The sequence below is a fragment of the Dendrobates tinctorius genome, unplaced genomic scaffold (assembly GCF_039654945.1).
Source record: "Dendrobates tinctorius isolate UK_male_01 unplaced genomic scaffold, ASM3965494v1 ptg000177l, whole genome shotgun sequence".
Lineage (NCBI taxonomy): Eukaryota > Metazoa > Chordata > Amphibia > Anura > Dendrobatidae > Dendrobates > Dendrobates tinctorius.
This window is the reverse complement of record NW_027361844.1, coordinates 1,618,802-1,641,480: the sequence shown is the minus strand read 5'-3', so window position 1 is coordinate 1,641,480 and position 22,679 is coordinate 1,618,802. Positions and strand designations below refer to the sequence as shown.

The following is a 22,679-nucleotide window of genomic DNA, read 5'->3' as shown; positions in this document are numbered from 1 at the left end:
GGGGACTGTGACGGCCATTGTAAAAGCTTCAGCTTGAGCCTTTTGAGGTGGTCTATTGTGGATTTTGACTTGTGTTTATAGAAGCATTATTCAACTGTAGAAGCCATCCTCTTTTCAACTTCAGCTTTCTTACAGATGGTGTTATGTTTGCATCAAGAATTTGATGAAATTTCATAGAATCCATTGTTCCCTCTACCTGTGAAATGTTCCCAACACCATTGTCTGCAACACAACCTCATAGCATGATTGATCCACGCCCATGCTTAATGGTTGACGAGATGTTCTTTTCCTGAAATTCTGTGCCCTTTTGTCTCCGCAAATACCTTTGATCATTGTGGTGAAACAGTTTTATTTTATCCACATTGGTCCACAGGATTTGTTTCCAGAATACACCAGGCTTGTTTAGATGTTCTTGTACATATTTCTGACTCAAAATTTTATGGTGAGGTTTTCTTGTGATGACTCTTCCATGAAGATCAAAGCCCCTTGCACAAATATGAACAGTAGAACAACATACCACAACTTCAGGGTCTGCTAAGTCTTTCTGAAGGCCTTTTTTGCAGTCAAGTGGGGGTTCTGATTTGCCTCTCCAGAAATCTTACGAGCAGCTCACTGAAATTTTGCGTGTTAAACACTTTGTTATCTTCTTATAGCCTTCTCCTGGTGGCCTCCACCATTTTCATTATCATATTGTTAGGCAGCTGCTTAGAAGAACCAATGGCTGCTATTTTTTGGCACAAGGTTAGAGGAGGCTGGGTTTCTATAAAGCTGGGAAATTTGCATCACCTGGCCTTTCCTAATGATGATAGTGAACAAGTCATAACACTAACAGGCTAATTAAGGTCTGAAACCTTGGTCAAAGTTATCTGAGCACACAAAAATCCAAGGGTGCACAAACTTTTGCATCGACCCACTTTCGGTTTTTCAATTTTTAAAATGTATAATATAAAAAATATACCGTATTTTTTGGACTATAAGACGCACTTTTTTCCTCCCAAAATGTGAAGGAAAATTGGCGGGTGCATCTTATAGTCTGGATGTACTGGCTCTGGCTGTGGTGGGGAGGTGGGGAAGCGGTTTCAGCGGAGCAGCGGGTCACAGAGGCAGGAGCCGGCAGCTGCCGCTAACTCCTGTGCCCGCTGCTAAAGAGAAATGAATATTCACCGCATTCCATGCCACGGCAATAAATATTCATTTCTTTTTGGCATCCTGGTATGATTGGCCCCATCCCGTTTCTGGTATGATTGGTCCCATCCTTATTCTGGTATGATTGGCCCCATCCCTGTCCTGGTATGATTGGTCCCATCCCGGTCCTGGTATGCATGGCCCCATCAGAAAATTTAAAAAAACCAACCATTACACTTACCTTCCTCCACTCCCTCGCAGTGTCCTGCTCCATTGCTAGCAGATCTTCAGCTATTCATTGCTCTTCAGTAGCGCGCAGTGTCAGCCACCGCCTTCCTGTTGCAGCCGGCGGCCACGTGTGCCAATACTTAAGAGAAATGAATATTCAGAATATTCATTTCTCTTAAGTATCGGCACACGTGACCGCCGGTAGCAGCAGGAAGCCAGTGGCTGACACTGCGCGCTACTGAAGAGGAATGAATACTCACTGCTCTCTGCGATGAACAGTCCTGGTTAGCATTCTGGCAGCTGTGCTCTGCTTGTGGGCAGCGCATGACGTCTCTGCCATGCACTGCTTGCAAACATTAAGCAGTTGCTGGGACACTGCGAGGGAGCACCGGGTAGGTAAGTTTAATGGGTTTTTTTTTAAATCTTTTCTGATGGAGGCCATGCATACCAGGATGGGGGTGGGGCCAATCATACCAGAATAAGGATGGGACCATGCATACCAGGATGAGGATGGGGCCAATCATGCCAAGATAAGGATGGGACCATGCATACTAGGATAAGGATCGGACCATGCATACCAGGACAGGGATGGGGCCAATCATACCAGGATAAGAATGGGGTTATGCATACCAGGACTGGGATGGGACCAATCATACCAGGATAAGGATGGGGCCATGCATACCAGGACCGGGATGAGGGCCAATCATATCAGGTTAAAGATAGGGCCCTGCATACCAGGACTGGGATGGGGTCCAATCATACCAGGTTAAGGATGGAGCCCTGCATATCAGGATAGGGATAAGGCCATGCATACTTGGACGAAATGGGGACCCTACATACCAGTATAGGGATGAGGGCCATCATTCCTGCCAGGATAAGGATGAAGGGGACCATTCATACCAGGATAAGGATGAGGAGGCATACAAACCAGAATAGGGATGAGGGCCTTGCATAGCAGGATAGGGATAAGAGGTCCACGCATACCAGGATAGGGATGAGGGAGCCATGCATATCAGGGTAGGAATGAGGGGCCATGTGTATCAGGATGGAGATGAGGGGACCATAATTACCAGGATAGGGATGAGGGGACCATATTTACCAGGATAGGGGATATTAAGTACAGAATTTACCACATTTTTTGCTTCAGTTTTTTTTTCTCCTAATTTCCTCCTCTAAAACTTAGGTGCATCTTATAGTCCAAAAAAACGGTGTTCTTTTTGCATAAAATACAAAGAAAATCTGTCATCTTTAACTTTAGGCCTTTTAGAGATCATTTTATCTTCAACTTGCTTAACTGTTCACAATAACAGTAATTTTGACCAGGGATGCCCAAACTTTTAAATGCCACTGTATGGTTAAAATTTAGCAAAAAAAAAAAAAGTCTGTAGCCTTTTCCACCCCATCTAAAGTACCGTATATACCCATGTATAAGCCAATCCGTGTATAAGCCGACCCCCCTAATTTTGCCACAAAAAACAGGGAAAACGTATAGACTATAAGCATAGGGTGGAAAATGCAGCAGCTACTGGTAAATTTAAAAAATAAAAATAGATACCAATAAAAGTAAAATGAATTGAGACATCAGTAGGTTAAATGTTTTTGAATATCCATATTGAATCAGGAGCCCCATATAATGCTCCATACAGTTCATGATGGGCCCCATAAGATGCTCCATACAAAATACACCCCATATAATGCTGCACAAAGGTTAATAATGCCCTCATAAGATGCTCCATAGAATAATATGACTCATATAGTGCTCCATAAAGGTTATGGCCCCATAAGATGCTCCATAGATTATTTCCCCATAACATGCTCCATAGATTATGCCACATAAAATGCTCCATAGATGAGGCACCCATAAGATGCTCCATAGATTATGCCCCAATAAGATGCTCCATAGCTTATGCCCCCATAAGATGCTCCATAGATTATACCCCCATAAAATGCTCCATAGATTATGCCCTCATATGCTGCTCCATAGAATATGCCCCCATAAAATACTTCATAGATTATGCCCTCATATGATGCTCCATAGACTATGCCCCCATATGCTGCCCCATAGAATATGCCCCCATATGCTGCCCCATAGAATATGCCTCCATATGCTGCTCCATACAATATGCCCCATATGCTGCTCCATAGAATATACCCCCATATGCTGCTCCATAGAATATACCCCCATATGCTGCCCCATAGAATATGCCCCCATATGCTGCTCCATACATATGCCCCCATATGCTGCTCCATAGAATATACCCCCATATGCTGCCCCATAAGAACATGCCTCCATGTGCTGCTTCATAGACTATGCCCCCATATGCTGCCCAATAGAATATGCCCCCATATGCTGCCCAATAGAATATGCCCCATATGCTGCCAAATAGAATATGCCCCATATGCTGCCCAATAGAATATGCCCTCATATTCTGCCCCATAGAATATGCCCCATATGCTGCTCCATAGAATATGCCCCCATATGCTGCTCCATAGAATATGCCCCCATATTTGGCCCCATAGAATATGCCCCCATATGCTGCCCCATAAGATGCTACATAGAATATGCCCCCATGTGCTGCTTCATAGACTATGCCCCCATATGCTGTCCAATAGAATATGCCCCCATATGCTGCTCCATAGAATATGCCCTCATATTCTGCTCCATAGAATATACCCCCATATGCTGCCCTATAGAATATGCCCCCATATGCTGCTCTATTGTGAGTTCATTCTCCCCTTCACCTTTGATGTCTGATGAACTCCCTCTGCTGGTGAAGAGAGGTAGTGAAATTGATTGGGATGGGAAGAACCTGTCATCTGAACAGGCGGAGTGTGATTGGACATCTGGAATTTCTGAGTGGATATAAGGCAGCCGACGCCCTGCAGGGCTGCTGGTGATCCTTTCTGCTCTGAGCTCTTGCATCCAGTTTAGTTCCTGTCTATTAAAAGCTAAGTTTTTGCCCTGCTATTATTCCATGAGATTTTGTCTGGTTTCCTTAGTGTTTATATTCAGCCAGTCCTGGTTGGGACTGGCTGAATTCCATTTTTGTCTCTGATCAGTTTATCTCTTTGCTCTGCTTTCAGAATATACCTGAGTGCTGATATAGGGATTTTGAAGTCTAGCGACTTCAGGGCCTTTTTCCCTATCAGACGATTGGGACATTTTTGGTAGGGTTTTTGGTGGATTGCAGCCAGCATCTTTTCTGTCCTGTCTATCTAGTTAGTTGGGCCCCATCGTTTGCTCAGCCAGTCTTTCTGTCAGTGTTTGTGCTTTCATCTGTATTTCACCGACAATACATGTTGGGGGCTGTCTATTGCTTTGGGGTCTGCTCTGGGGCAGTTGAGATTTCCCCTTTCCTTCTTTAGGCTTATGTAGTTCTCCGGCTGTGACGAGGGGTCTAGGGCACCGTAGAAACCCCCCATGGCTACTGTTAGTTGTGGTGTATAGGATCAGGGGTCTGCAATTCGATAGCTACCAACCTCTCCGGTTTTCTGGACTTAGCTTGTATTTTTGTCTTCTCCTCCTCCGGTGACTTATTCATAACGCTGCTCCATAGACTATACCCCCATATGCTGCTCCATAGAATATGCCCCCATATTCTGCCCCATAGAATATGCCCCCATATGCTGCCCTCATAAGATGCTCCATATATTATGCCCCCATATGCTGCCCCCGTAATATGCTCCATAAAATATGCCCCCATGTGCTGCTTCATAGAATATGCCCCCATATGCTGCTCAATAGAATACGCCCCCATATGCTGCTCTATAGAATATGTCCCCATATGCTGCTCTATAGAATATGCCCCCATATGCTGCTCCATAGACTATGCCCCATAGAATATGCTCCCATATGCTGCTCCATAGAATATGCCCCCATATGCTGCTCTATAGAATATGCCCCCATATGCTGCTCCATAGAATATGCCCCCATATGCTGCTCCATAGAATATGCCCCCATATGCTGCCCCATAGACTATGCCACCATATGCTGCCCCATAAAATATGCCCCCATATGCTGCTCCATAGAATATGTCCCCATATGCTGCCCCCATAAGATGCTCCATATATTATGCCCCCATATGCTGCTGCAAGAAAAAAAGCCATACTCACCTCTCCTGCTCAGGACCTGGCACCTGAGATATTCACCTGTCCCCTGGTCCATCGCTGCTCACCGCTGTCTGCCACATCATCTGTCAGTGATGTTCAGGCAGCAGAGGGCACGGCGCGCACTAACCATGTCACCGCACACTCTGCTGGCTAAATGTCACTGACACAGGACGCAACAGACAGTGGTGAGCAGCGATGGACTCGGGACAGGTGAATATCGCTATACTTACCCAGTGGCGGATTAAGTGGACTATGGGCCCGGGGCTGTTCATAAAACCTGGGCCCCTGTACCCCCCTTCCCACCTGAGCGCTGCGGTCCCCGTGCGGGAATTGACAGCCGTATGGACCGCAGCACTTGGTTTGCTGCGGGTCCATACGGAAAACCCGCCACCATTCCACCACGTGTGGACATGGCCTAAAAGGACGTTGCACATAAGCTGTAGGCCTACGGCCAATACGCACAAAATCGCCCAACGTGATCCTGGCCATAGGGGATCCACTTTAATGTCCCCACTTTAATTTGAAGTCCCCTTACTTCATCCATTGCAGTCCCCTATCACCCACTCACTTCATCTGCAGTGCCGCTTCATCATTTGCAGCCCCTTATCCCCCCTTCCATTTCATCATGTGCAGTCCCCTTCCCCCCCAACTTCATGTGCAGCCCCACTCCCCCATCATCATGTCCAGTTAATTTTACCCCCACATCATGTGCAGTCCCCCTTACCCCCACTTCATGTGCGGTGCCCCTTACCCCCACTTCATCATGTGCAGTCCCCCTTACCCCCAATTCATCATGTGCAGTCCCTCTTACCCCCAATTCATCATGTTCAGTCCCACTTACCACTTAATTCATCATGTGCAGTTCCCCTTACCCCCAATTCATCATGTGCAGTCCCACTTACCCCTTAATTCATCATGTGCAGTCCCACTTACCCCTTAATTTATCATGTGCAGCCCCACTTATCCCCCACTTCATCATGTTCAGCCCCACTCACCCCCCCTTCATCATATGCAGCCCCACTCACCCCCCCCTTCATCATGTGCAGCCCCACTCACCCCCCTTCATCATGTGAAGCCCCCACTCATCCCCCCTTCATCCTGTGAAGCCCCCACTCACCCCCTTCATCCTGTACAACCCCAGTCACCCCCCTTCATCCTGTACAGCCCCACTCACCCCCTTCATCATGTGAAGCCCCCACTCACCCCCTTCATCCTGTACAACCCCACTCACCCCCTTCATCATGTCTAGCCCCACTCAACCCCCTTCATCATGTGTAGCCCCGACTCACCCCCTTCATCCTGTGTAGCCCCACTCACCCCCCTTCATCATGTGAAGACCCCACTCACCCCCCTTCATCATATACAGCCCCCAGTCACCCCCTTCATCATATACAGCCCCCAGTCACCCCCCCGTCATCATATACAGGCCCCAGTCACCCCCCTTCATCATGTACAGCCCCAGTCACCCCCCTTCATCATATACAGGCCCCAGTCACCCCCCTTCATCATATACAGGCCCCAGTCACCCCCCTTCATTGTGTACAGCCCCCAGTCACCCCCCCTTCATCATATACAGGCCCCAGTCGCCCCCCCTTCATCATATACAGCCCCAGTCACCCCCCCTTCATTGTGTACAGCCCCCACTCACCCCCTCCCCCATTTAATTCATTTTATAAATAAAAAAAATAAAAACAGTTCCCCATACTTACCTCACAGCCGGCTCACTCCCCAGCAGTGCCTCTGCTTTCAGCATCCTCCGGGACATGTCGGCGCGTGCACGATGACGTCATCGCGCACGCCCGACATCTGACCCGGAAGTACAGCCAGAGGGAGCCGGAGCTGAGCAGCCGTCAAGGTGACGGCCGTGCACAGCTCCCGGCCCCTCATAGAATGTGATGCGGGCGGCTGTCTGCTGCCGGCGGCGTCACAGCACAGGGCACGGCCGGCCCTGTACAGGTGCTGGGGGAGCGGTCCGGGGGGCATTTGCCTCTCTGCCACCCGGCCCAGCCCGCCCCTGCCCCTGGGCCCCCAAAAAACCTTGGGCCCGGGGCGACCGCCCCATCCGCCCCTATTAAGATCCGCCATTTTACTTACCCCCTCCTGGTGCGGTCTCTGCAGCCCCGCTTCTCCATGGTCTCCCTTCCTGCCTTCAGCGGTCACGTGGTACCGCTCATTACACTCACTTGTGTATAAGCCGAGAGGGGGACTTTCAGCCCCAAAAAATGGGCTGAAAATCTCAATTTCTACACGTGTATATACGCTACTTCATAGTCTGAAATATTACAAAAAATAATTCTTAAACTCCTTAAAAACCAAGTGATTTTCATTTTTGCTCTTTCGTTTTATTCTCACCTTCTACCAAGAGCCATAACTTTTTTATAACTTTTTTTATTTTCACCCACATAACCATATGGTTTCTATTGGACAAGTTGTACTTTTGAAGGACATCATTCATATTACCATATAATGTAATGGAAAGTGGAAAAAAAATTCCATGTGAGGTGAAACTGAAAAAAACACAATTCCGCATTTGTGTTTTGAGGTTGGTTTTTAAGGTGTTCATTGTGTAGTTAAAATGACCTGGAAAGATGATAATAGGGTCAGTACAATTCCGGCAGTACCAAACATGCATATTATGAAGATTTTTAAATTTGTTAAAAAAAATGCTTGTGTCTCCATTTCCGACACCATAAGGTGTTCCATAGATTATGCCCCATAAGATGCTCCATAGATTCTCCCCCATAAGATTCTCCATAGATTATGCCCCAATAAGATGCTCCATAGATTATGCCCCAATAAGATGCTCCATAGATTATTCCCCCATAAAATGCTCCATAGATTATGCCCCAATAAAATGCTCCATAGATTATGCCCCAATAAGATGCTCCATAGACTATGCCCCCATAAAATGCTCCATAGATTATGCTCCAATAAGATGCTTCATAGATTATGCCCCAATAAAATGCTCCATAGATTATGCCCCCATAAAATGCTCCATAGATTATGCCCCCATAAAATGCTCCATAGATTATGCCCCCATAAAATGCTCCATAGATTATGCCCCAATAAGATGCTTTACAGATTATGCCCCTATAAAATGCTCTATAGAATATGCCCCCATATGCTGCTCCATAGATTATGCCCCCATATGCTGCCCCATAGGATATGCCCCCATATGCTGCTCCATAGAATATGCCCCCATATGCTGCCCCATAGAATATGCCCCCATATGCTGCCCCATACACTATGCCCTCATATGCTACCCCATAGACTATGCCCCATATGCTGCCCCATAGGATATGCCCCCATATGCTGCCCCATAGAATATGCCCCCATATGCTGCTCCATAGACTATGCCCCATATGCTGCCCCATAGAATATGCCACCATATGCTGCTCCATAGAATATGCCCCCATATGCTGCCCCCATATGCTGCTCTATAGAATATGCCCCCATATGCTGCTCCATAGAATATGCCTCCATATGCTGCTCCATAGAATATGCCCCCAAATGCTGCTCTATAGAATACGCCCCCATATGCTGCCCCCTTAAGATACTCCATATATTATGCCCCCATATGCTGCTGCTACAAAAAAAAAATGCCATACTCACCTCTCCTGCTCAGGACACGGCACCTGAGATATTCACCTGTCCGGGGTCCATCGCTGCTCACCGCTGTCAGCCCTTCCTGTGTCAGTGAATCTTCAGCCAGCAGAGGACACAGCACGCACTAACCACATCATCGCGCCCTCTGCTGCCTAAACGTCACTGACACAGGATGCAGCCGACAGCGGCAAGCAGCACATATTCGCATATGCGCATATCCATGAGTTTAATGAGCCGTACTATGTGACCACCGAAGGCAGGAAGGGAGACCGTGGAGAAGCGGGGGGGCTGCAGAGACCGGGCCAGAGGGGGTAAGTTTGATCTCTGACTTCCCCGCTCCCCCGCCGACCCCCAGGTATATGACTCGTGTATAAGCCGAGAGGGGAGGGGGGGGCTGGGGGGCTTTTAGCCCCAAAAAATGGGCTGGAAATCTCAGCTTATACACGAGTATATACGGTATATTTTCAAATCTTTTACTTCCACCATTTTCTGTATATTTTGTGCTTTTACCGCAATACTATTGCATTGCTGTATATAGCAAAAATCATGGTCTCCTATGAATGCCAAGCAAAAGCTTTCAAAGGAGTATCATCATGACAGGCGCTGCAGTCTCCAGGACAATGGGGAATCCAGCTCAGCGGATTATGAAATGGCTTTATTTACATGGTGCTCAGTGGAGGAGTGAAGGATAAAACAAGACATCAGCGGTACAGCTCACATAAAGGCGATATCTATGCTTTTTGGTGACTAGGCATGCTTAATCACCTGACTAGGCATCCTAGTCACCTGAAATACGTAGATATCGCCTTCATGTGAGCTGTATCGCTGATGCCTCATTTTATCCTCCACTGAGCACTATGTGATAAATACATTTCACAGTCCGTTGAGTTGTATTCCCCTTCTTTGGATTGCTTCACGCTTTGGCTCAGCATTCTTCCAAGCTCCAGACAAACCTTAGATGTCTTCTATGGTGAGCTGAATTTAACTTCTCAGTCTTCAGGATCCATGGCTGTCATAACAACCTGCCGCTGATGAATGGTTAGAATAGCTCCTTAGCTTAGCCCTCTCCATTCATCCCATGCCAAACAGGGCCGTACATGTTCGCTGTTCATTGTTAAGAGGTTAAGGAGGACCTGCACCATGGGATTACTACAGTGATATTATTTAGCATATATTAGATTTTTTTTTTTTACCCAGTCCTTCCATGAACCTTTAGGATTTTCCTCTTTAATGGGTTTCAGACGTTCCATGAGTTTCTGGCATGCACTCTGTGAAATCGAATGAAACAAAATACTGATTCATAGAACCACAAATTATTAAACAAGTCCAATACATTTTTATAGTATTCATAGAAGTATAATTCAGATAAATATTATAATACTGTATGTGGGATCACCTTAACTGCCATGCCATTGACATCAGTTCCTTGAGATCCCCCAGAAGGTATTGTGTTAGGAACAGAAGTTGTGCTGGTTTCTACCACATGCACATTCGATACTGGAATCTCAAGTTCACGACTTGCAATCTAAAAAAAGCAAAACACGAGTAAATAAAACGCAAGTATTTTTATCTCAATGGAAATACTTTGCGGCAACAATCTGTAAATTGTGGCACTTGCATAAATCTCATTTTTTATATTTAAACACTCTTTACATGGATTAAACAAGTCAAATTTAATTCAATGGTGTACCTGTGTGATCTTTGTGTGGACACCTTGCCCCAACTCTACACCTCCATGACTGACCAAGACCGATCCATCCAAGTAGATATGGACAAGAGCAGCCGCCTATAACCGAGGACAGTGAGTGTTGTGTAAAATAATGAGTATAATCGGTGGTTAGTACAAAAAAAAATCCACACAAAAAATCTTTCCCTGGTTTACTGAACTAAACTTTTCATTCATTTTTTTTTAGTTTTTAGTTTTTGCTTTTACTAAAGATGACAATTTTTAGGGAAATAATAAAAATGAAAGACATTGGCTGTATGATGGTAATTTTTTAGGATCTCTGGTAATTCCTTGATAATATGGCATATGATGGGAATACATACATGGAGAAACACTGACACTGCTGAATTAGCTTTTGCTTTAAAGCTTGACACTAAGTTATGGTGGAACAGATTTAGGAGATAATGGAACGCACTGTTCTAATCTAGAACAAAAAACATGCCATGGCTAATTAACATTACCTGCCCAAAAAATTTTGCAGTTGATCCGATGGGATATTTCAAAGGTATTATGGCCAGCCCCTTCTTCTTCCAATAGTTCTGATTATTAAAATCTTCAATGGCCATCCTTCTGTTGTGGTAAGAAGACTTCTCCATGCACTCATTCCAGCACATAATCAACGTTCTGGCATCTATCTCCTGTTTCAAATGGTTCTGGCTAATTCCTCTGTGCAGATTTATCTCCCTGACCTGAAAAATAGAGTTGATGTACGCCAGCATATTATTTTACTACAGTATACAGATTAGATAAAATGATAACCAAAGAGCACAGTTTGTGTAATAGAGCTGAGAGCATGTTTAAGTACTGCTCTCCACATGTAAAAAGGTACAAAGTAGTGAAGTACTCTAGAAAGCATTACAACACCGAAGAAAAATGGAGTAGGCCATGAAGTCCACAGTTTTTGATTCTTGAAATTTATTCTTCATGCAGTAAGTTTTTAATCTAATGTTTCAATAAAATTTATCTTTCTTTATATACCATTTTCTGGTGGCTCCTGGCCTACTCCATTTTTTCTTCAGTGTTGTAATACAATACACAGATGCCTTGGTTAATAGTGTGAACGACAGGCAATCAGCTGTAATCAGCAGTGGAATTTGTGGCTAATAATACACAGTATATAGTGGCTACTTTTTCTGGCTCAAAGGCAACATTGGGGGGCAAATGTAACTTTACTTTTTGAATAATAAGACAGCCTTGATTTGACATTACAATTATTAACCTTAAAACCATGTTTTAATTCTCTTTATTTTTTATATTGCTAAGGAGTAAAAACAAAAGCCAATAAGATTCTCACACATTATAATTTCAAATGAAAACTATATTTATCCCTTCACAACCAGAGGTATTTCAGTTTTTGAATATCTGTTTTTTGCTCCCCTTCTACCCAGAGCCATAACTTTTTAATTTTTTGGTCAATATGGCCATATTAGGGCTTGTTTTTTGCAGGACAAGTTGTACTTTTGAATGACACCATTGGTTTTAACATTTCGTGTACTGGAAAACAGGAAAAAAAATTCCAAGTGTGGTGAAATTGCAAAAGAAGTGCAATTCCACAGATTTATTTTTTTTTTACCATGTTCAATAGATGCTAAAACTGACCAGCCATTATGATTCTCCAGGTCATTACAAGTTCACAGACACCAAATTTGTCTATGTTCTTTGTTATTTAAGTAGTGAAAAAAAATTCCAAAATTTGTTGAAAAAATGGCGCCATTTTTTGATACCTGTAGCGTCTCCATTTTTCATGATCTCGGGTTGGGTGAGGGCTTATTTTCTGTGCACTGAGCTGACATTTTTATTAATAGCATTTTGATGCAGATACGATCTTTTGATCACCCATTATTGCATTTTATTCCAATGTAGTGGCGACCAAAAAAATGTAATTCTGGCATTTTGAATTTTTTTCTCATTACGCCATTTAGCGATTGGGTTAATTCTTTTTTTATATTGATAGATCAAGTGATTCTGAACGCGGCAGTACCAAATATGCGTATATTTGATTTTTTTTATTATTGTTTTTTTTCTAATGGGGCGAAAGGGGCTGGTTAGAATTTTTATATTTTTTAATATTTTTAAAAACTTTTTTTCTTTTTGCATGCTTCAATAGTCTCTATGAGAGACTAGAAGCTGATCTACTTCAATCGCCTCTGCTACATACAGGCGATGGTCATATTGCCTGTGTGTAGCAGAAATGCTCACTTGCTATGAGCGCCAACCACAGGGTGGCGCTCTTAGAAATCTGGTAAAGACAACCATAGAAGTCTGCTTCAGACCTCTGGTTGTCATGCCTATCCATTGGTGACCTGTGATACCCGTGGCACGGGCTTCCATTAAGCATGAGTTAAATGCCGCTGTCAGATTGACAGAGGCATTTAACTAGATAACAGCTGCGGGTGGATCGCAATTCCACCCACAGTTGTTGTGGGCACATATCAGCTGTACAGATCAGCTGACATGTGCCCAGAGAGATGCGGACTCAGCAATGGAGCCCGCACCAAACAGAGGGAGTCCGACATGGGTGAACTATTACATCCAACGTCGAAAAGAGGTTAAAGAGTAATCATAATTTTACTTTTTATTTTGTAAATCATGTAGATGTGAAAATAAGCTACTTTGAAATATATCTTATCAGAGAAATCTGCTTCTTTTCCCAGGACTAATTATTAATTCTTAGGATTCTCATTTCATGAGTAAAATCGGCATTCAGCTAATGCAGATTTTTACATTACTAAGATGGGGGATGACAATTGGTACTGATGAGAGGGGAGGAGGAAAGAGGAGGAGGAGCTAGAGGTAGCGCTCCTTCACCCTCTGGACTACATAGAATCTTATAAACACCAACTGTCAACTTGTATCTCAGTAATGTAAAAGTCTCTTTTAACTATGAATTGAGAATTTTGAGATTAAAAAATCATTCCTGGTGGAGAAACAAGAAGATTTCTATAATAAGATATATAACAGAGTTGCTACTTTTCACATGATGATGGTTACTCTTTAAATAGACAAGCTATGCCAGCCAATCTGTAATGAATGTGTTACTTCTCTGATTTTCTTCATGTTCTGCATATATCATGTTGCATATATTGTACATGTTAAATGTGTTCTGCAATTTAAAGGGCAGGGCCGCAGTTATAATGAGGCGATTTCAGCCAGCTGCTCAGCTCAAGTGGCAGGCAGCAGGGGGCGGCAATATGCGCTCCTCTACCTGCAGCACCTACAATTTAGCCTCTGCACGCTGGTGCTGCGGTCGTGCAAGAGGCTTGTAATTGATGAAGTTACAGGAAGGAAGGAGTCAGGGTCCCCTTATCATGTGACCCCTGACTCCTCCCCTCCTGTGACCTCATCACAGGTCCTGTGCGCATCAGCCCTTGGTTTATGCAGGACTCTGCTGTCTGTGCTGGTTGTCATTGTGCTGGATGAGGGAAGTTTATGTATGGGGTCAGGGGGGGGTTACAGGGTGTACGAAGCAGAGCGGCACGAGTGCGAGGTGTACGGAGCGGAGCTGTGTGTGTACGAGGTGTACGGAGCGGAGCCGTGTGTACGAGGTGTACGGAGCAGAGCCATGTGTGTGTATGAGGTGTACGGAGCGGAGCCATGTGTATATGAGGTGTACGGAGCGGAGCCGTGTGTGTGTACGAGGTGCACGGAGCAGAGCCACACGTGTACGAAGTGCACGGAGCGGAGCTGCACGTGTACGAGGTGTACGGGGCAGAGATGTGTATGGAGTAGAGCTATGTGTGTGTACGGAGCGGAGCCACGTGTGTGCGAGGTGTGCGGAGTGTACGGAGCGGAGCCACGCATGTGCAAGGTGTACGGAGTGGAGCCGTGTGTGTGTACGAGGTGCACGGAGCAGAGCTGCGAGTGTGTGAGGTGTACAACGCGGAGCTGTGTGTGTACGAGGTGTAAGGAGCGGATTCGCATGTGTACGAGGTGTACGGAGCGGAGCCGTGTGTGTGTACGAGGTGTACGGAGCAGAGCCACGAATGTGTTAGGTGTACAGAGCGGAGTTGTGTGCGAGGTGTATGGAGTGGAGCCGCGTGTGTACGAGGTGTACGGAGCAGAGCCGTGTGTGTGTACGAGGTGTACGGAGCGGAGCCGTGTGTGTGTACGAGGTGTACGGAGCGGAGCCGTGTGTGTGTACGAGGTGTACGGAGCGGAGCCGTGTGTGTGTACGAGGTGTACGGAACGGAGTCGTGTGTGTACGAGGTGTACAGAGCGGAGTCGCATGTGTACGAGGTTTACGGAATGGAGCCATGTGTGTACTGAGTGGAGCCGTGTGTGTGTGAGGTGTACAGAGCTGAGCCGTGTGTGTACGAGGCACAAAAAGCTGAACCATGTGTGTATGATGTGTGCGGAGCCATACGTGTACAAGGTGTGTGGTGGGGAGCATTCATACTTCCCAGCGGGACAGTCCCGATTTTGCCCCACTGCCCCGGCTGGGAGCTTACTTTTCCCACGGACACAGGAGTACACGGCGGAGCCCCGAGGAGCACTGTAAAATTTGCACGTGACGTTCCACCGGAAGTGACGTGCTAGTAGCTGACCGGAAATGAGGTAATTTCGGGAGGAGATTGTGATGGAACCATGGAGGAACTTCAGGGAATGCTTCAGATCCATCACCGTGTCCTTCTCCAACAGCGCGGACAGCAGGATCGCCTTGGACTCGGGGATGCCGGCCATGTGAGCGGATCATGATATGTCCTGCATTGGGAGGCTCAGGTGGGCACTACAGTGGGAGCCGGGCTGCTATAGTATCTTTATAGAATCTTTCTTTCTCTCTCTGTTTCTTTATCTCTCCAATCTTTCTTTTTTCTTTCTCTCTCTCTCTGTTCTTTCTCTCTCTGTTTTTTTCCTTCTTTCTTCTTTCTTTCTTTCTTTCTCCTCTTTCTCTCTCTCTTCTTTCTTTCTTTCTTTCTTTCTTTCTCCTCTTTCTTTCTCTCTCTGTTCTTTCTTTCTTTCTCTGTTTTCTTTTTTCTCTCTGTTCTTTCTTTTCCTCAGTAACAGTCAGTGTGCCCACAGTACCAGTAGAATAAGAGGGGTAGGAAACTAGGTGGCAGTGGTCACATTGAGCCTCTCATACTTTTTACTGGTGTATAATCATATGCCCTGAGCACCCCCATAAAGTGGGCCAGCCCCAGAGAACAGGGTACAAACAAATCACTATTGCTATCAGTCCAAGTGGACAATTATATACGTAAAGTTAATGATGTCCCTGTTCCAAGCAGTGCAGAGGATCAGAGTACACTGAGGATACCAGAGCAGCGGGGTTTGGGGAGAATTATATGGGACCCATTATACTGTATGAAGTAATATATGGTGCCCATTATGCTGTATGACGTAATATATGGGGCCCATTATACTGTATGCAGTAATATATGGTGCACATTATGCTGTATGAAGTAATATATGGGGCCCATTATACTGTATGAAGTAATATATGGGGCCCATTATACGGTATGAAGTAATATATGGGGCCCATTATACTGTATGCAGTAATATATGGGGCACATAATACTGTATGGAGCATTATGTGGGGATAGGGGATGACTTTCTGTTTGTTGTGGATCTGACTGCTGGGACCCCCATGATCCTAGGAAACGTAGCTTTGAAGAGCACCATGTAAATGGAGCTGTGGATAATCATACGCACTGTGGTGCCATTCACATGTGGCTCTTCAAATAACTCCTTAAAGAGAGTGATGAGGGGACGACAAAGTATAGCAAAAATTCACTGATCGGGGTGAGGAGTGTTATAGTTTGTGGGCTGGTGGGATTTGTGCGGCAGGGCTGCTTTTTTGTCCCAGTCCGGCCCTGTGCCAGGCCTACCATTGCCATTAATGACCTCTGTTCTGGATACTTTTGTGTTGTTCTTGTATGTGCGTGTGATGGCGCTGACATCCTTGTGTTTGGACACCTTTTTTTTCTATTCATCTAAATCAAAATGTCCACTATTGTACTCAATTTTACAGGATAGATATGAAAATTTACTTTGTGTGCGGGGAGGGGGCGTCATTTTGCGGTTTGCCACAGGCAGCAGAGAGGCTAGGTTCACCCCTGTTAAAAGGTAACTGCTTTCAAGTAACTTTTCAGAATACACTGTCTTGTGTGTGTACATGAGGAATGCACATTGAAATGGAGAAGCGTTAGAATGACCATGCTGCTGTAGGAGAGCAAGAATCCAGACTCTGGGGTAGTAGTTTTAGTCCACGTTCACACGTTCAGTATTTGGTCAGTATTTCACATCAGTATTTGTAGCCAAAACCAGGAGTGGGTGATAAATAAAGAAGTGGTGACATGTTTCTATTGTACTTTTCCTCTGATTGTTCCTCGCCTGGTTTTGGCTTACAAATACTGATGTAAAATACTGACCAAATACTGAACATGTGAATGTCGCTTTGTTATGCATTTCAGACTTGGAATGAGACCTTTTTTAAAAATAAACTACACATAAAAAGGTAAATCTGAAAAGGGCTCAGTCCAAGCCTGGATTCTTCCTCTCCTGCAGCAGTATATACCAGGATGGGGGATATATATACCAGGATGAAGCCCAGGATAAGTGACATATATACCAGGACGGGAAATATATATCAGGATGGAGCCCAAGATAATGGACATATATACCAAGATGGGGAATATACGGTATATACCAGAATCTATTCTACTTACCTTCTCTGGTGGGAGTCCTATTTTAATAGCTATTTCACTCATCCAGGTTTCAGTCACAAAAGCACCTTGTGGGAAGCCAAATCCCCGGAAGGCGGTGTTTGATGGTAAGTTAGTCTTGCAGGCACTGCCTTTGCCTCTCAAATTGGGTATTTTATAAGCATTGTCCATGTTCATCAAAACAACCTCTATTACCTTAAAAAATAGAAGGATTATATCTAGAATTGATTACTGTTCTGTGGTTGAAACTGTCTAGAGATGAGAAGATTTATTTGTGGGAGTTTGGTCCATCATCCAGGTCAGTGGTACCTGTCAGCTAGACGGGAGGCCTGCAAAACTCTTACCTTCCTCTGTCCCCTATACAGCTTTTGAATAGCCAGGACTGGCGCAACATCATCTGTATGATGTGATGCACAGATGACGTTGCACCAGACCTGACAGATAACCTGACGCCCCAGCGACCCTGGAAGGTAAGGGGGCAGGTATCCTGTCTAGCCTGCAGGTACCACAGGCCTGTATGCTGGACCAGAGTTCCATGAATCGATCCACTCATTTCTAGAACAGGCACTGAACATTTTTTAATCTGTAACAAAAAAAAAAACAGAAATATATTACTTTTCAATGTACAATCTACAGCCCAAACTAGTTCTGAAGTCAGTTTGTTTTTTAAACAAAAAAGTCGAAGAACACAGTACTGTAGAGGTATACAGCTAAATGCACCAAAAACTGTCTTACGTGCTTTGCCTCATGTTTTTGTGTATTTTTGACAATCGCTTGATAAAGCCTAATACCACCAAGTTGTACAGTATATAATGTCTACTAAATCAAATTAATTTTTATAATCTGAAACTTTATTATTAAATCAATGAAATAGAACACTACAAACAATGAAATAAAAACCATAAAAAACCCTTCAAAACAGAGACAAGAGGGCAGTGTGGTTATACTCGTACATGATTACAGGCACATCAGTAATTTGGACAACAAAAATTAAATATCATAAAGTGCAGAGGAGTAGATATACTCTCATTAGCCAGACATTTACATAGAGCATATATGAATATTGCTGTCATGATCCAGTGTTGGATCTGGCTGTATTAAAAGCACAAAGTGAACTTTTTTTACTTTGGTTAAGTTCAAAGGTGTTTTGACTGTCCCCGGTGGTGGTTGTGGTATTGCACTTTGGGTTTTTGTGCACTTAATTAGGTATCAGGTGTCACACCCTATAAAGGTGTGCTAGAGGTGTGCAATCACTGCCTGTGATATTATGAGTTTGTTTCACTCTGGTTTGGAGAGCCTGGAGGAAGGATGGAGCTGGTGAGGAGTCCTGCGCAGCTTAGCCAGGGGGGATGTGTTTCAGCTATGGTGTCTGGACGAAGGGCTGGCATGGCGTGGTGGAGTCGCAGTGATGGTGTCAGCGGGAAGTGTCTGCATGGGCTGGTGGAGTGGCGACTATGGAGAGTGGCACTCACCATGTGGGACTTGGCCGCTGAGCTGGACTCAAGCATGCTCGACTTCGTGTCAGCAGCTGAACTCATCCTTGGGACTCTGGTTCTAAGCAGCTGCAACTGGTGTTGGACTCTGCTCCAAGGCTGCACTAAGGTGAAGGGTCCTGTTATGGTGATGGATCCAGGTGGAGGAGAAGATGCACTCAGGTGGAGGGCTCTGTTGCTAGGAGCGCACGCAACAGAGCAAAGCTAAGTGGTGTTTCCCCTGTATTGTCTCTTTCCTCATGTGTGTTATTAGTGCAGTGGTGGGATTAGTCTCCGCACCGACCCATTCCCTAGTGAGGGTTTAGGTTCAGGGCGAGCAAGGGCGTTAAGGTACGCGTGCGGCGCCCGGTGCGAAACCGGCATAGGGAACGTTAGGAGTGCAGGGACACTGGCTCAGGGGAGCTCAGGAGATCTCCAATTCCCTTTTCCCTATTGCAGGGCCCACCATTGTTAAAGTTTCCCAGGTTTCCCCTTTATTATTTAAATTCGCCATACTGGAGGCGGGGTTTCCAGATTTTATGTATATAACGTGTAATACCCAAATTCGCCAGGTGGAGGCGGCGTATCCACCTGCACGTTTTATTATTTAAATGCGCCCCACTGGAGGCGGTGTATCCAGGGTCACGTGTGTTATGGGTTCGCCTTGCGGTATCATCTGCGTCCTGACACACGTGATCATGACAATTGCTCAATGAGGGTTAGTCTAACCACCGATATACAAATAGTATGTGACAAGCTTCAGATGTCAGCATAGACTCCTTTATAACAAACAAAGGCCAGTATTACATCAATACATATCAATTTGTCCTATAGTTCAGGTACTTCCCCCTAAGAACATCTATGCAAAGTAAGAGACCAATGTACACACACCATATGCCATAGTGTAGACCACACTGCTCATTAACCCTACGCACGTTTCGTGTGCAGTGTTGTCAGACCCCCTGAATCTAAGGAATCTAGAGGTACTGAGCAGTGTGGTCTAATTACACAATGACATATGGTGTGTATACATTGGTCTCTTACTTTGCATAGATGTTATAAAGGAATCGATGCTGACATCTGAAGCTTATCACATTCTAATTGTCTCTGTTTTTATTTTTTTTACTGTTTGTAGTATTGTTTAATTGATTTAATAATAGTGTTTGAGATTAGAAAAATTAGTTTGATTTAGTAGACCTTATTTACTGTAGTACTTGGTGATAATAGGTTTGATATGTTGCATTTTGGGTACTTCCAAGACCTGTTATTTATATGATACTGATATGTGTTTACTTTTCCAGTTATTGGTTTACATTATAATGGCTGAGGATAAGTGATAATTTGGCATGTCTTCACTTACAGGGACTTTCATTATCTATCTTCAGGAATGCCCTGCACCAAAGCCTCCCAGCTTCCTGCGTGGCAACGGATGGTGATCTCCTTAAAACTGATGGTTCAGACAAAGTAGAATGGCAGTGCCGCTGGTCAGAACTGTGCGCTCCCCCATCCTGCAAGCATAGGCAGCTTTGCCTCTGAAGGACCAGAAGAGTGCAGAAGAAAAAGCTGGACAAATTCAGGGATCTGGCCAGCTTCAGAGTTGTGCTTTCAAGCTGTGTAGAAAACAACTTGTAAGTCAGCCTCCTTGGCTAGGAAACTGACCCCTTCTGAGAGACAGCAGTGGTGGCCAGTAATCTACGGATTGAAAAGTACACTATAAAATCATCCCTCCCTTTGTTCTTGCGAACAGAGAGGATTTTTAATAAGAGGCAAATTACAAAGTTGCTTATTATTGAAAGCACGTTGCAAATTTACCCATATTACAAGCTGGGACAACCCAATAAAAAGGGCGTGGCTTAAGATGCGCCACTGTGCACCAAAACATTTAGCCAAATGTCTAACACAAAGAAGCCAACTAATAGGTGGCATAGACTTAGGTTAGAAATTCTCAAGAAGCTTACATCTAGCATGAACCACTGTGACAAATCTGGTGCAACTTTACCGCTGTTCATTTGAGTTTAACAATTTCAAAAAATATGACAGTTTTAGTAAATGCCTCACAGTGTCAAATAGATGTAAATGAATGCATGTACATGTGTGACCTCTTCTGTAAAAAATATGATAATGTTTTTTCTTTTGATAAATGTAATAGCCTAGGCTTTTTGGTATGGGACGCAGTTATTAACTCACCAAGACAGAGAGATCGGAAGTTGATCCACCGTTATTAAAATAAGAAACATCCACGGCAGTTACATGTCCGTCATTCATGAACCCAACCTGAAAGACACATTTTGTTAACATTACAAGAAAATCAGCATTTCATCAATGTATTTGATCAGGGTGTCAGAGTTTGGTCAATATGTCAATTTTACCATCTGAGTCTGGGCGGAGTTTCTAAAGTTTTACTTGAATGAAAATATTCTCATATCAAACAGTCCGTGAAAACAGATAGCACACAGATGGCATTCGGGTGTTGATTTTTTTTTTTATGAATGCATAGACTTGCATTAGTGAGTTTTATATGAGATTCGGGTCAAAGTTGCAAAGGCCTGTTTCACACATAAATTTTTTGTGTCAGTTAAAATCCGCTAAAATGGCTGACAACGGATCCGTTCCTGTACTGACCACAACGTTTGGCAGCGGACCATTGTTTTGACAGATCCGTCGAAGGAAGAATTTTAAAGGAACCGCTGCCTGGGGAGGAGAGAGAGAGATAGAGAGAGAATTTTTTTTTTCTGCCGCCAGAACAGGGTTTAGGGTTAAATTTGCGGCTGAGGCAAATCCTCCGGGCATGCGCAATGTAAAATGCGGATCCAGACGGCCGAAAAAACGTTGCATGGTCCGTCCAGGCATGTTGGCGGACGCCAAAATTTTGGCGGATGCGTAAAAAACGGATCCAACGGATGGCCATCCGTCAAGATCCGCCGGTAATGTAACTCAATGGGAAAAAAAACGGATCCGCCAACCAAAATGGCGGATCCATTTTTTTTGCAAAACGGCGGATTTTGACTGATGGTGAAAAACTGATGAGTGAAACAGGCCTTAAGTCTTCATGATTTTGTTTGGACCACTCAGTCGGAAAAAATACACAGTCATGTGAACAGCTCCATAGATAACAATAGATGCAAGTTTTATCAGAGAGAAACACAGAAATCGCATTAGAAAAACTGAAGTGTGAATGAAGTCTTACTCGGTTCCAAAATATGAATCCTTCATTTGTTTTTCATGACTTACAATGAATTAGACAATATGTATATATAATGGAAGCAAAAATCCCTCAAACAATTGATAGATGGACCAGGGTGATTGTTTTAATTACCAGTGAGTGACATTCATTATACCATTAAACTTGCAATACTTACAAGTACGGTATATCTCCCTTTCTATCCTGTAAAAATTATACAATATTTGAGTCTCATTTTCAAACTATCTTACAGAAAGAAGATCACTGTTGCCCAATCGCAGATCTGCTTTTTAATTTGAAAATTTGAAAACAAATATAGAACTCCAAAATGACCTTTACTGTATCTGCTGGGGTGTAAGAAGGTGGATATGATATGCCAACATCTTTTATTTTAAGTATTTGAAGTGTACACACACACATATATATATATATATATATACACATACATATATACACACACAAGTATACTGTATATAGTGGCGTAACTACAAAGTTATGGGCCCCGGTGGGAACGTTCAAATGGGGCCCCCCATGTCAAAATGCACACATATCGCCGCTCCGTACACCTC

At 44.3% G+C, this 22,679-nt stretch overlaps 1 protein-coding gene and 1 long non-coding RNA gene across 4 annotated transcripts in view; one reads left to right on the top strand and one right to left on the bottom strand.

Moving 5' to 3' along the window:
* LOC141054217 (aldehyde oxidase-like) overlaps positions 1-22,679 on the bottom strand; it is a 234,811-nt gene that overhangs the window by 26,259 nt on the left and 185,873 nt on the right. For both annotated transcript variants that reach the window (XM_073551447.1, XM_073551448.1), the window contains 6 exons: positions 21,117-21,203; positions 17,461-17,652; positions 11,257-11,484; positions 10,760-10,855; positions 10,466-10,594; positions 10,263-10,337 (listed from right to left, as the gene is read on the bottom strand). In XM_073551447.1, the coding sequence (XP_073407548.1) occupies positions 10,263-10,337; positions 10,466-10,594; positions 10,760-10,855; positions 11,257-11,484; positions 17,461-17,652; positions 21,117-21,203 (807 nt within the window). The remainder of the gene's footprint in view (positions 1-10,262; positions 10,338-10,465; positions 10,595-10,759; positions 10,856-11,256; positions 11,485-17,460; positions 17,653-21,116; positions 21,204-22,679) is intronic.
* On the top strand, positions 18,620-21,084 carry LOC141054218 (uncharacterized). 2 transcript variants are annotated; one of them, XR_012221382.1, is made up of 2 exons: positions 18,620-18,774; positions 20,292-21,084. It is a non-coding gene; the product is annotated as an uncharacterized lncRNA (long non-coding RNA). The 2 variants fall into 2 exon arrangements; XR_012221381.1 differs by having other exon boundaries at positions 18,620-19,059.